Raw genomic sequence first — 14,176 nt, forward strand, 5'->3', positions numbered from 1 at the left:
CCACAGTGAAGGTGGGATAGTAAATATCTTAGGCTTTGCTTGTATGTGATTTTTGTTATAGTTACTCAACTTTGTCATTTAGTGTGGGAACATCCACAGACACTACAGAGGACTAAAGGACAGCTTCATTCCAACAGAGTTGTATTTCCAGATACAGGTGGTAAACTGAACTTGGCTGACAGACCCCATGTTGTTGATCGCTGTTCACAATAATAGTTTATTTACACAAGGAGTTAAAAAATACCTCATATTCAGCGTACATATACTTCTTCACAGAAAATTCAACTTAACTTCATTTTATCTCTCTTCCAAAATGATATTTACTTGTTTTAAAGTATGTTTATTTTTCCATCTGGTCTTTTGCATTTGATTAGTGGTTTTGTTGCTTTTTAATCCACAGGTATCCTATATACTTATAATACACACATATTTGTATAATAAACCTAATATGCAATGAATTTACTTGTAGATAAGAAGTTTGCTATATATAAATTCAACAGAACTGCTGGGATTTGAACATTATTTGGAGCCAATAGTCTGTCTTATATCTTTATACGGTACAGTGCAGAAACAAAGTATATAACTTGGAACTGCCAGAACACTTAGGATTTCTTTTCTTTTTCTTTTTCTTTTTCTTTTTTTTTTTTTCATTTATGTAGCTTTTTAAGCTTCTATGGTTTGGATGGGATATCATCCACACGAAAGAATTTCAATGGAGACTTAGGCTATGAAAGCATAAACTGCTATTATTTATGGCCAGTGCTGTACACCAGTTCCACCTGACAAAGTAATAAGTGTCTCATCCTTAAGTTTGGACAATAATGATCATTTCTGTTGCACAATGGTGCCAAAGCTCTCTATCCCAGTGTCAAGAAATATGATTTCCAAACATGTTGTTTTGTAGCTCACTGATATTATCACACTAAATGTTCTTCTCCTGGAATAATCAGGCCCTTCAGTGACTTATTCAGTGTTGGTGTGACATTTGGAGTCATTGTAATACAACAGGGAAGGTCAGCAAGCTTGCTTTCCATACAGAACACTCAGTCATTAAAGATTTAAACACATTAGTCATTTACTTCAGGTGGCCTGATGAAGGTCACTTTCCATATGCCCACTCAGGCAGCAGCACAGAACCAACCTGTCCTGCTGGAGATCATTTCTGAAGCCATCCCCATGAGAATTCTTCAGATCGTTCTAAACTCCTTTACTGGACCATTACCAAAAACTTGACTGAACATCTTCAGCCCTCAATGTGAAGGGACAATGGAAATACTTAGATTTGTGCCAGAGAAGGAAAGAGTTTTTTGTTTGTTTTTCATTTGGATCCCTTTTTATTCAATAAACATGTACTTGACATCAGACAAATACAAAGAACAGTGTTAGAGCCTGGGGCTGTGATAAGTACAATTAGCCATTTCCTTGGAGGAAGTCATAATCAGCTTGAAGCAGACACACGAACAGTATTGACAGTATTACGTAAACTCATGTCCGAGGAGTGGCAGGACCCCACGCAACACATCTATGGTTGGACTGGTCCAGTCTCTGTAAAGCTGGGGAGTGCTGGCCGCAACCTTGCCTGTTTTCACTTTTCCAGTCTCTAACCTTTGTTTACCTTCAGTCCTACAAGCCCCCTCCTTACCCCTGGAGGGAATGTTTCAATTTGGCGGGAACCCATACAACTGGAGAGCCTCCCAGCAAGGAAGAATGGGGCAGGAGCCATAGAAAGGCAAGGGAAAGTGAAAACTGCCTTCCTCTTCTATCTAAGCAAAGTCCAACCCACAAGGCACCAGGTCTGACACATTAATAGACTCATCAGCAGGCCATGTGGTCATATACAGAAAGTAGCCTGATGTTTAGCAATAAGCATTTGGGAAATGAACCAAGTCATAGCTGCATGAAATAGCAATGTTTAAGAAAGAACTTTGTATTGGGCCCATACATATAAAGCACAAAATATTTCAGAGAGGAGGTACAAAGCAAAAAGTAAGTCCATAACTACATTATGGTTATAGGTAAAAATCCCTCCAAGTTGTTGAACTCTGCAGTTTCTCCATTTCCTAAATGAAATGTTTCAGTCAGTGTTTGAAGAGATTTGGGAGCGCTGGCGAGTGGTCACTTTAAATGTCCATTTCACAGTCACACTGAATTCAACTAAACAACAGAACTTCTTCATTGTTCTGCCGGTGGGTGTCTTTTCCAAGTTTTACTTTTTGTTACTTACTTTACTGATGCTGAGATATTGGAGTTAGTCCGTGTGTGTGTGTGTGTGTGTGTGTGTGTGTGTGTGTGTGTGTGTGTAACCTGAGAAAAAACACAATAGCTTCTCAAGAATGCGAGTTCATAGGGATTTGTTGGATTGTACGTTGTGCACAACTTTAGGAAGTAATTCTATTTCCCCTGAATTCATTTCCGACTGCATAGCTCTCAAAGTGCGTAAATACTGGCTTCTGCTCAGCTCTGCCTGTGGATACTGGAGAATCTCTTCTCAGCTTCAAGTCATTTGATCAGTATCAGACAGGATTTCATGGTGGTTTTATTTTACACATCATGTGTTTATGGGCATTTTTTCTATGAAGTATTTTTAATTTGTTTAGTCCTTTTTTTTTTTTTGCTGGATTCTCTGAGTTTGTCTTGATTATTTTTTAAAGTTCCTTATAAATTCTAACTAAACTTTCTATTGGCTGTGTGTTTTAAATGCCTTCCCAGATTTGTGGTCTACTTTTAAAAAAACTCACTAGATCTTTTCATAAATAAACTTACTAAATTTAATACTATCTAGTAATAATTTCCTTTATACTTTAGTGAATCTCCATGGTATTTATATGTCTCTGACATTCAATTGTATTTTCTTCTGTAATATTTGCAACTTGTAATATTTAAAATTTGACCCTTTCTGAGGTTTTTAACCTTATCTGGATTTTTCTTCTATATAACATGAGTTATATATAAATATATAGAGAAGTTCCTAAGGCTTCTAAAGAATCTGAGGTACAACCCCACGTGCAAACTTCTAAGCTGGCTTTCCATCATTTCATGGATAATGGCAGATGACACAAGGTTCTCTGATCTGATACAGGTCTTTGCTACTTACAGCAGTATCATCAGCCAGAAGCTAGAGTGTAAACATTCAGAACAGCTTCTTGGCCTCAGTTCCCACAGGGTGATGCAAAGCAGGTTGGCGAATTATCACACACACTTCAGGCTGCATATTGCAGAGGAACATTAATCTTAGGAGCCTCATGTCCTTTATAACAGATAGGAATCATTTCTAACTCATATCCAAGGCTTTCTCTAGTTTTTATTATACTATAGAATGATTGGATCTCCTCTTTGATCTAAGAGGGAGGTGCTGTATGTATCTTCCAAGCATACATCTTCCTACTGTATAACCTTCCTTGAGACTGGAACAAAAGCAGCCAGGGATTCTGTTTGCAAAACACACACAAATGCAAGAGTCCCATACAGAACTGTCTTCCAATAGGGGTTGACTTTCTTCCCACATGAATGACCAGTTGTCACATTCATGATTCAACACGGAGTTTCTCATTTCCCCAGATATCTAAAACATAGACTTTAATATAATCTGGCCTCCATGTGTGGATCTATCTCTTTCTATGTTCCTTATTCTGTTAATTGATACCCAACTTCTATAATAATCTTATATTTTCATGTCTACTAGAATATTTCTCTCTCCCACATCCAAACAAATACCCAGACTTTTCTCTATTCATGGATGGTCTACTTTTTTTTTTTTTTAAGTCCTTTTACTCTTCCTTATTTGAAAGATAAAATGTATATCAAAGTCCAATACTAAACATGATTCTATTAACTCTGACCTCACTCTGGTTTATTCTGCTTCCTCATGAAGTTGGTTTAAAATTTCCTGTCATAAGGTTTTTTTCAGTTACCTTCAATGTCACTTCCCACCCAGGTGGACAGATGTGTGTTGACTGTACTCTGCGTATTCTCTTTAAAATCTGGAAATCTAGTTACCAGGAATGGCAGGTAGTGAGGGCCAAGCAGCAGCTGTGGCTCCTGGATGTCTCTGTGTGGCCCCTCTACACTGTTCTCTGCTTCTCCGAACCCTTCTTGTCCCCTTTGAAAAGCTTATTAAAGTCTTTTGTGTCTCTCATCGAAGATAGTTTTTAGGAGTTTTGATTTCAGAGTGTTTTTTAGGATACCTAATCAATCATATGCCAGAAACAGCAGTCTTACATCCATGCTCGGTTTTAAACCCTTTGATCTCACAGAATGTTACCTTGCATACAATGATGTTAAAAAAAAATATGTTTAATTAAATGGGTGAAGCTGCAGGGCTCTTCTGATGCTGTATCATTACCAAGGAATTCAGGCCTTCATTTGGCATTGCCTTAACATTCTCCTCCTCTTGCAACCTTGCAGAATTGTTAAATATTTCAAATCCACAGAAAAAAGTGTAATTAAATCTTTTTAATTCCCACTGAGCTCAAACAGATATTAATAGAGTGCCCACTTTTCTTTGTTCTGTAGTTATAGGTACTTAAAGTAATGAGTGCTATTATTTTTGTATATCTTAAATCTTTAATAAGGGAACTTCAAACTTGCTTCCCCCAAAAATGTTGCAAGATTTTATCTGTATTTATACATAAAATTAGAATCTAATGATTCTACATCTTTTATAGTTATATTACATATGTTAGTTTGCTTCTTAGTATTCTGTCAGTTTCCCATCGCTGACATTACGTACCCAAGAATAACACTTCAAAGGAGATATGTATTTTGGCTCATCATTTGAGAGGTGTTAGTCCATGAGGAAGAACATCAGGGCAGGGAGCATGTGGTGGACAGGGAGGCAGGAAAAGTGAGTGAGTGAAGCACAGGGAACAAGCCAGAGCCTTGAGAAGCACACCCCAGTGACGTCTCTCCTCTCACCAGCCCTGCCACCTTGAGTTTCTACACCCTGACAGACCACTCAGTGGTGGTTCCACCAGAAGATTTACTAATTTATTAGGTTTGTACCATCATGGTCCAGTTACCTGAACACTGCTGTAGTAGAGATCAAGTCTCCAGCATACGAGTCTATGGTGAGCATGCCATTCTGAACCATAACAAACATTGAATTCTACAATAAGCTTCCATATACATCCTCTTGAGCATATGTTCGATATATTTTCAATTAGAAGCCCAGCATTGAAAGTGTTACATAAGCTTTGTATTTAGCCTTAACTTATTAGGAATATTCAATTATTGTATCTAATATATATGATCATGATGACATTGATCATTATAGAACATAAAGTATTTTATCATTTTGCCTTATGTAATATAATTTGTGGAAGGTACTCAGTATAGATAAGGGTCAGAACTGTGGTTCATAAGTGCTATTTATGATCTCTTATCTATAACTCAGATGATTATAAAATCTATACTATTAAATAACTAAAAGTTAGTGACTTGGAAACTTATCACCCAATTTTGTTTCCTGTAGGTATTTATGAGCCTCCATTTCTTGTACTACTGCAGTGAACCAACCTTGGATGTGAAAATCGCCTTTTGCCAGGTGTGTGTTCCTCACAGGTAAAACAAGGTACAGTACACGCCCTTGTATTTTACTTTTGCTGTTCCGTTTTCGTATGTACCACACCAAGGCTGGTCTTTATGTAACACAAAAAGTGCTTGGAAAGCACAGTGAATACTTAGATCCCCCACCCCTTTTCTAGTTGACTTAGGTAAGCTTAGAAATGAAGAAACTTTCTGAATGGGTTTCTCGCTAGTCAATCTGTAAAATGATGTCTAGTCAGATTTCAGCTTTATTTAAATTTTTCAGTATTTCTGTCCAGATCCTTGGACTGTGGCATTGATAATCAAAGCACCAGGAACATGCCTTGCTCTTCATTTTGCAAAGGGCTGTGCGGTCCCAAATGCAGCATCTCTAATGAATACCTGTTGTCACCCACAAGTGACGTGCAGTTTGTTTTTACAGCAGTTAGGAAACAAAACAGTGCAACAACAGCAGGTATGTTGTCAGTGGCCCACAAAGGAAGAACACGAAGGTAGCCACAATGGTTGGTGTTTGTGAGAAGCCAGTAAATCTGAGCCCTTGTATTCATAAAACACTGTCACTAAGAAAACAGTCAGGCAGTAGTCGTGCATGTCTTTATTCCCAGCACTCGGGAGGCAGAGGCAGGTGGATCTCTGTGAGTTCAAGGCCAGCCTGGTCTACAGAGTGAGATCCAGGACAGGCTCCAAAACTACATGGAGAAATTCTGTCTCAAAAAACCAACCAACCAACCAACCATGAAACAGTACTTAGGACCCCTGTACACACTGGTGGTGTCTATAGAACTGTCCTAGCCTAAAGCAGCCATGTGGGTTTCATTGTCACCCTCCCCTTTACTCTTGAGGATTGTTCAAGGTCTGGAGAGGAAGTGTACGCTAACCTTATTCCCAGGCAAAGCAGAAGCTTTGTGTCTCTCTGTGCTGCTTGCTGTTTCTCACTGAGCTGAGCTGTGAACGGAGTGGCATGCACCCACTGAAAGCAAGTTTAAGAGGGAACTCTGCCTCCTCTATTATTTTATACAATTCTCCTCACTGCAAGGGGAATCGTTTTACTTAGTTTCAATGGCACTCACTCTCCCTGAACATGAGTAGGATTCCTTGGGTAAAGTTTTGACCCACATTCTAAGACATTCTGTTTGGCCTCACCTTGTTTATGTCCAACTGTCATGGGGTTTGAGGCTCAAGCCTGTAGATGGGATCTCTCGTCTCTAGGAAGAGCTCTGGATGCAGAGAACGTAGTTGGAAATGCCGAGGTACCCTTTAGAAGTCACTTGCTTGCCAGTGTGACTGAGTTCCTCAGCATTTCTATGCCTCAGGTTGGTGATTTGTAAAAGGGGAAAATAAATAACATCTATTTCTGGGAGTTGTTATAGGAATTCAGTGAACTTGTACTGGCAAAGTGTTGAAAACTTGTGCTGGAATGTTCCTGAGTTTCTACTTTCTCCAGGTGCTCACGTCCTTGAGTTCTCAATGAGAGGTGACCTTGCAAACTCACACAGTTGTGTTTCTAAGCCAGACTTCCCCCTTACAACCAGACTCCTGCACACAACTGCTCGGTTCTGCATCTCCAATTAGATGTCAAGAAAGCATACCAAACTATACCGATTTAAATCCAACCCTAGGTAGTGTGGTGGTGCACACCTATAACTTCCAGCACTAGGGAGGCTGAGGCGGTGTGGGGGGGGTGCGGATCATGAGTTCTAGGTCAGCCTGAGCTACATAAGGAACTTTCCTCAGAGAAAACAAAACACCTAACATTTCTTATATTATTCCTGCCCACATTGTCTTACATTGTCTTTGTAATAATTCAGGAAGTTTTGACTCTGTCGATCCAGTTAGAACAGAACTAGAGTCATTATGAGCCATCCCCCACATCCAACCTGTCATCACAGTCTGCTGGATTGAACTCCACATGTCCCTGAACTGTCACTCTCTCTTACCATCTCTCTGCTACCACTTTGACCCAAAGCCACCCTCTCTCTTGTGTGAATTACTGTAAGAGCATCTGCCTTTGGCTGGTCCTAAATGGTTTATCCTCAAAACACTTGTGAGAGTGGCCTTTGAGTTATATTACCAGAAACAAAACAAAGCGTGCCACAGATCTTTCAATGTCTTTGAATCTCATGGGATAGAGCCCTCAACACTCATTCTAAAGCCTTTATTATCTGGCACCCTAAAACTGCTCCCTGAGATTCTCTACTGCCCATCCAGTTTTTCCTCCTTTTCCCCCTCCCCAGCTCTTACCTTATTTGACTTACTAAGTGGGTGGCTGGTGTGGTAGGTTGCTTCTCTTTTTTCATCAGGACAGGCTTTTTGCACTTGGCTAGAAACATTTTTCAGAGTCTTGCTGGAACCAGTCCACATATGTTCACTGAGATAACTGTGCATGTCTCTTCTAATTCTGTACTCAGTGATGTCAGTTTGGCAGCCCAAGACGTCTTGATGGGAGTTTTACATAAGAGTGAGCCAATACAAGGAAGTCTCCTTCCTTCTTCTACCCACTGGCCCCATCGATTTTGAGTCCACCTGGGATTTTTGTCTCTTGTTCACTGGTGGGTGGCAGCACTCACGTGGACTCCCCCAAATACGTGTTCTGTGAAAAAACAACTTATCAATATTGTGACTGTCTATTCTCTTGCAGCCATGATCTTCCTTGGGTGGAAAAACGAGCAAGCTTGAGTCTCTGTGTTGCCTTGCTTAGACTGTGGCCCACAGGAGACCAGTGTGCATTGTCCACAGCCCTGTGAGAGAATTAGACATGAGCAGGAGACTGCCCATGTACACCAAGTGTTTTATTGACTCCTAGTGTAGAAATGTAATTTGATAATATTATGCATCTCTCTTTTATTCCTATAGCCCTGCCTCTCCTCTAGTTCTCTAGTAAAATGAAGAACACAGTGTCTTTATCTTTGGAGGCAGAGTTATCAGAAGGGTTTACCTTCGCACTGTCTCTGGGAACTTCTTTCCCAGGATGTCTCACAGGCCTCTTCTGTCCCTGCCACCAGCTGACTATGGTTGCATCTTAATTTCTGCTCCCACATAACTTCAAAGATCTTAGAATAACTTTAATTAGCAATCAAATATGCCTACCATCTACACCTCTTGACCTCAGCCTGTAGGTTATCATCACTCCATATTTTCAGTCTTTGAAATGTCTATAAGAAATCATAGAAAACAAAAATTTACAGATGCTAAATAGCAACAAAAATATGTACATATTTATCATTGTTTTAACTAAAAATTTTATGGAATCATTTGAATAACATGAGATTTACTGACTTTCTAATAATACCTTTTATTAACAAATATGTTACTTATTATAAATAATAGATTAATATTGGTTATTATATTACTTGTTGTCTAAGGCATTGCTACCAGGAGAGCTGTTATTATAGTTGGTAGAATTTTTTTTGTGATGGAAGACATGAAACAAATAACTCCTACTTTCACAATAAAAATGATAAGATATACCGGGGAATATGAAGGGCTCAGTGTCTTGACCCCTCCTGAGAAACAGGATGGCTGCCTTAGTGCTGGTCTCAGTTGATCGGACATACTGAGCTACTGCATTTCACTTGTGAATGAAAGAAATCCACAAAGTGCTGCTTTTGTAGCTTGTTTCTAGAGCTCTTAGTTCTAGAGGAGTAAAGGAGAGGCAGAGCTACAGGAATAAAAAAAAATACATCTCTACACCAGGAGTCAATAAAACGCTTTGTGTACATGGGCAGTCTCCTGCTGGTGTCTGACTCTCTGAGAGGGCTGTGGACAATGAGCACTGGTCTCCTGTGGGCCACAGGCTAAGCAAGGCAACCTTGGGTCCACAAGGAAATTTGAGCCTCACACATTGTTCCTTTGCACTAAGATGAGAGTTACTAGAAACCAAATTAACACAATATTTAAAAAGTAATTATTGATTGCCATGAGGAGAAGAAACGGCCTTTTCATAAATATTTAAAATGTGCATGCTGCATGCGGCAGAACTAGAGATACGGGTCACACAAGGCAGTGGCATCCTGATTCACACAACGGATGAGTCAGGACTCGAACTACCAATTTACTTACAGTGATGAGGAGCTGGAACCTTCCCTCCCACCTGCTGACATCTGTAGTACTTGTCATCTCATGGGGGTGTTAGCCTCAGGTGTACAGGGCTAGCCTTGTCCCACCGGGGTCCTGGGGTCCTGCAGGGAGGACAAGGCCAGCACATCTCAACCTTGATTCTAAAGCTCAATTTATTTTAATACAGCAAATGTTCAATACATAGTTTTGAGCTCTTGGAAGACAGCAGAGAAACACTGTCTCCTGAGTAGAAATTGCATGCTTGTCCGTGAAACCTAATTCCTCAGCATCCTCATCTCTTGGAGAAGTGTGCGTCTAGCCTTGATCATGTTTTGGCTGTTTTACTAATCACAATGATTCTTAATCTAACATCTAATAGTTATTAACTCTCTGAAGGTATACTGATACTGAAATGGCTTATGAATAATTTTAAAGGATTTCCTGATTTGTAGAGAGCCCTGAGTTTTAAGAATTAAAATTAGTTAACTGGGCCTTCAGGGATGGCTTAGGGTGCAAACCAGTCAGTCACAAGTGTGGGGACCCAAGTTCAATCCTCAGAACCCACATAAGCCAGGCACAGTGGCCTGTGCTTAGACTGTGGTCTGTGGCCATGTGAGAGGAGGAGAGAGTGGATCCTGAAAACCTCTAATTCTTAGCCCAGCCTGACTCAGGGAGGTCCCAGGCCAGTGAGGGACTTAGTCAATAGACCACCACCTGTGTACACATACCCACACACAGTGCACGCCATATACAAACCCACCCTACATACAAGTTAATCAACAAGTCACAAGTTTAAGTGGACTTAGAAATTAAGGAACAGGTCTAAGAAATTAAGGGAGCTGAGTTTGGCTTTCTTTTGGCTGTACCATAGAAACGCTTATACTTTATGTCAAAGGGATATTGATGAATTTGCTGGTTGAGATTGATTTCATCCCTTATTCAACATACCTTATAGATATTTTAATTAGCTTGATTTACTCATTCTGCCTTATAGGTATACAGCTTCATTTTATAGTCCATAAATATAAACAATTGTAATCTTTCAATGGCCAATATAAAAAAATGAAAAAAAATGACTACAATTTTTTTCTTCATTTTTTTCTGTATAAACCCAGTTATTTTCAGAAGTTGGAACCAATTTATGTTTAATTTGGAGTTTGAGGGCTTAACAATTATACAAACCCTAATATATACATTTTATTATCTATTTTGCAGGCTTATTTTTATTTGAGAGAGCTAGAGAGACAGAGACAGAATATGAATGAGGGAATTATCACACACATCACTCAGAGCACCCATTCATTCTCTCTGAAGCAGCCATTATGAACTGTTGAATAATTCCAGTTGGCATGCAGTGTTTTGATTGGGAACCAAATTAACACAAAATTTAGATAACAATTATTGATTGCCATGAGGAGAAGAAAAGGTCTTTACATAAATGTTTAAAATATGTGTGCTACACACAGCAGAAATGGAGACATGAGGGTCACCAAAAGGCAATGTTGAAATCATACCACTAAGAACACCAAATGCCAGACATGTAGCTGCAAGATCTCATAGGTTTGGACAATCTTTTTGGGGGCTGGCTCTTTTTATACCTACAATTCTCCTTGGTAACTTTCCAATGATGTCTAGTATCTCCAATATCTTAGAGTCTCTTTGCAGCTTAATCTTAACCTTCACTGCTTAATAAAATGGCACCTCAACGTTTCATTTCAGGGAATATGTCCCTACCTCACATTGTCTCAGTGGCTTTCTGGAACATGTACTCAAGCCTCCAGGATTCCATAACTGTTGCACCTTAGCATCCCTGCAAAACCATCACTGTGTGGAACATCCTGCCAAGTTCTGCTGCCAGCTTGAGATGTAGTGGGCCATCTTTATACCATGACATTTGCATACTCTGGTTGGTACCTGGATTTGGGGAAGTGCACCCCTAGAAAGTTATTTCCCAACAGGAAATCTTCAGCCACATTCTCAGTTCAGACTCTCTTGTCTCAAATAGTCTTGCATTTTTGCATGTTGGAGCCTTGGACAGGTGGAATCATTCCTCTGAGACATCTTTCCTAGTTTCCATGGATGAGCACAAGCTTTCTCTGTAATAATTGCAGCTGTTCTCTTCACATCAGCTTTGTCTGTGCTTTGCTCATCAAACTGTACAATTTCCATATATTTTGGTTATCCACCATAGAGCCGGCAGAGAGAAATAAGCAGTCACCATGCTGCAGCCAGGGTTATGCTCTCTTGGAATTTTCTCCATTAATTTATTCTGATTCGAGTTCTGCTCAGATTTGCAGAGCATGGTCAGAACACAGGACAAGCAGCCTTTAGCTAGTTCTGAATAGCATTCTTGTTTCCCATTGAGGCCTCATGAGACACTCTCCCTGCCCACATTTCTCCCAGCGTTCTGGGCTCCCACCCAAACAACCCACTAAGCTCACGGCTTAGGGAGATGTGGCCCATCATGGCATGGCAAGCTCAGCCGATAGAGCAGGTGGCTATGTCACAATGTGTCCAGAGTCAACAAGTAGTGAGAGCCACTGGTAGCGAAAGTCCATGAGAGTACACAGCAGTGACAACCAGTGTTCAGAAGGTCAACCTATCAGAACCAAGGGTTCTATTAGAGGAAACCATCACGCAAGGCGTTATGGAATTACTGCCTTTTGAATGAACTGGCTGTCTCTTGTTGTAAACTTCGTGTGCAATAACAGCTATGAGTCTCCCCACTTACCGTGCATCACCATGTTATGTGTACATGGAATCTCACGATGGCATCTCAGTCTTGGGCACAACTTTCTCTATACATTTGGGGTAATTAGACAACTGTCTCCAGCTGTATTTATCTTTCATTAACATATGTCTGTCCAGGGCCATTCTCCTGACAAAAGTATTTCAGCAAAGATTCCCTTTTTCAAGGTCAAAACTGCACATAGATCAACATTAGCTCATCTCACTCAGAGATAGAGAAAAGAACCAAGAACCGCTAACAATTAAATCCTCAACCCCTTACCTTCACCCCGGGTTATTTACACAAGACCCTAACTTAAGAGATTTACTGCTCACACTCCTGGGATGATGTTTTAGCCACTCACTAGATACTGAATTAAGGCAGTTACCTCCCACTGACCCAAGGAGATTGCCTACAAGAACAGACAGGCCTTAGGGGCCAAGCTTCTTTCTTGTGCAAATTAAGTTTTTATTCCTCCTCAGCCAGGTGCTATTCCTAGATTTTTCTCCTCAGCAATTACTCTGGGTGAAAGTGCTTTTACTAACCAAATACCACATGCACTGATACAAGTTGCTTAGCCACCTATCATATGTCCCCTCTCTATCAGAAAGCAGCTGCAGCCGGGATGAGCGGGAAAAGTGGCACCAAAGACAGTTGACTTTCTTGTGACTTACTGACCCCTAACATTTTACGTAGCCATTTCTAGATTATAGTTTGAGCACATAAATTCCCTACTTTATCTTAGCTTTAGTTGACCCTACCAGAGAACTCCCCCTTAGTCACTCCCCTTTGGGGTTGTAATTGGAAACTGACAATTAATTGCTTTATGTGTGGGTCCTTATCACCTCTCTCTGAGACCCTGAAAACTTCAAGCCTCACATTGCTTTACCAAAGAATTACTGTGTGGGTATATAGACTGGTTCTCTGGGAGCATTGGGAGAAGAGGATTGATGGAGAAGAACAAAGATGAGGATGGAGATGGAAAGAACTAGGTAGAATGAGGAGAGAACAGCAGAAGAGATTGAGAGCAGGAGGGACTGGGAGCAGGAGAACTAAGAGCAGGAGGACCATGAGCAGGAGGACCGAGAGCAGGAGGGACCAAGAGCAGGAGAACAGAGAGCAGGAGGACTGGGAGCAGGAGGACTGAGAGCAGGAGGGACTGAGAGGAGCTAAGTAAGAGAGCAGACAAGAAACTGTGCAGATAGAATCGTCATAGAAGAATAAAGTGAATGGATTAAAGAACTCAGTGTGCTTAGATTCATTGAACATCCCTCAGATTAGAATCCTCAGCTGGTTGTTAGACTCTTCCGTGGACCCTGGGAGCAAACAATAGGCCGGACCTATTATTGTTTGTGTTAAACAAGAAGTTCCTTCTCATCTAGCTTTCCTTCTTCTTTCTCATTTGTTCAGAATCCCAGTCCACACGGTAGTTCCCCTCATATTCAGGGTGGGCCTTCCCTCTTCTGCTGAACATGTCCAGAGGTGTCGTTCTTACGTGTCAGATCTAGTAAAGTTGACAATGAAGAGATGAAAACATTGCAAAACATCACTTCCTTTGTTATTTTATTTTTCATATTTTTATAAACTTCATAAAAAGTTTCAGATGACTTTTTACCATTTAGGAAGAGAAATCTTTACTTCTCATTTTATTGGGTTCCCACTGCCATCTATTTAATGGAATACAGCTCTGACTTTCTTTATATATGATTCAATCATATTTAATTTTAAATTGATAATCTAAAAAACACAGCATTCATGCTTTTGGTTGCCTGCTGTAGGGGATAAGATATTAAACAAAGGCCAGGTGGACAGTATAACAACATGACACATATTGTCTGATGAAATAAC

At 40.2% G+C, this 14,176-nt stretch overlaps 1 protein-coding gene across 5 annotated transcripts in view; it reads left to right on the forward strand.

Annotated features, from left to right (window-relative positions):
- Positions 1–14,176, forward strand: part of Mapk10 (mitogen-activated protein kinase 10) — a 282,756-nt gene that overhangs the window by 132,473 nt on the left and 136,107 nt on the right. For 4 of the 5 annotated variants that reach the window (XM_036200299.1, XM_036200296.1, XM_036200298.1 and 1 more), the window contains exon 3: positions 5,471–5,542. In XM_036200299.1, coding sequence (XP_036056192.1) covers positions 5,477–5,542 — 66 coding nt within the window. In that variant the 5' untranslated portion in view covers positions 5,471–5,476. Of the gene's footprint in view, positions 1–5,470; positions 5,570–14,176 lie in introns of those variants that run through there. The other variant, XM_036200297.1, reaches the window with a different exon arrangement.

The sequence above is a fragment of the Onychomys torridus genome, chromosome 10 (assembly GCF_903995425.1).
Source record: "Onychomys torridus chromosome 10, mOncTor1.1, whole genome shotgun sequence".
Taxonomy (NCBI): domain Eukaryota; kingdom Metazoa; phylum Chordata; class Mammalia; order Rodentia; family Cricetidae; genus Onychomys; species Onychomys torridus.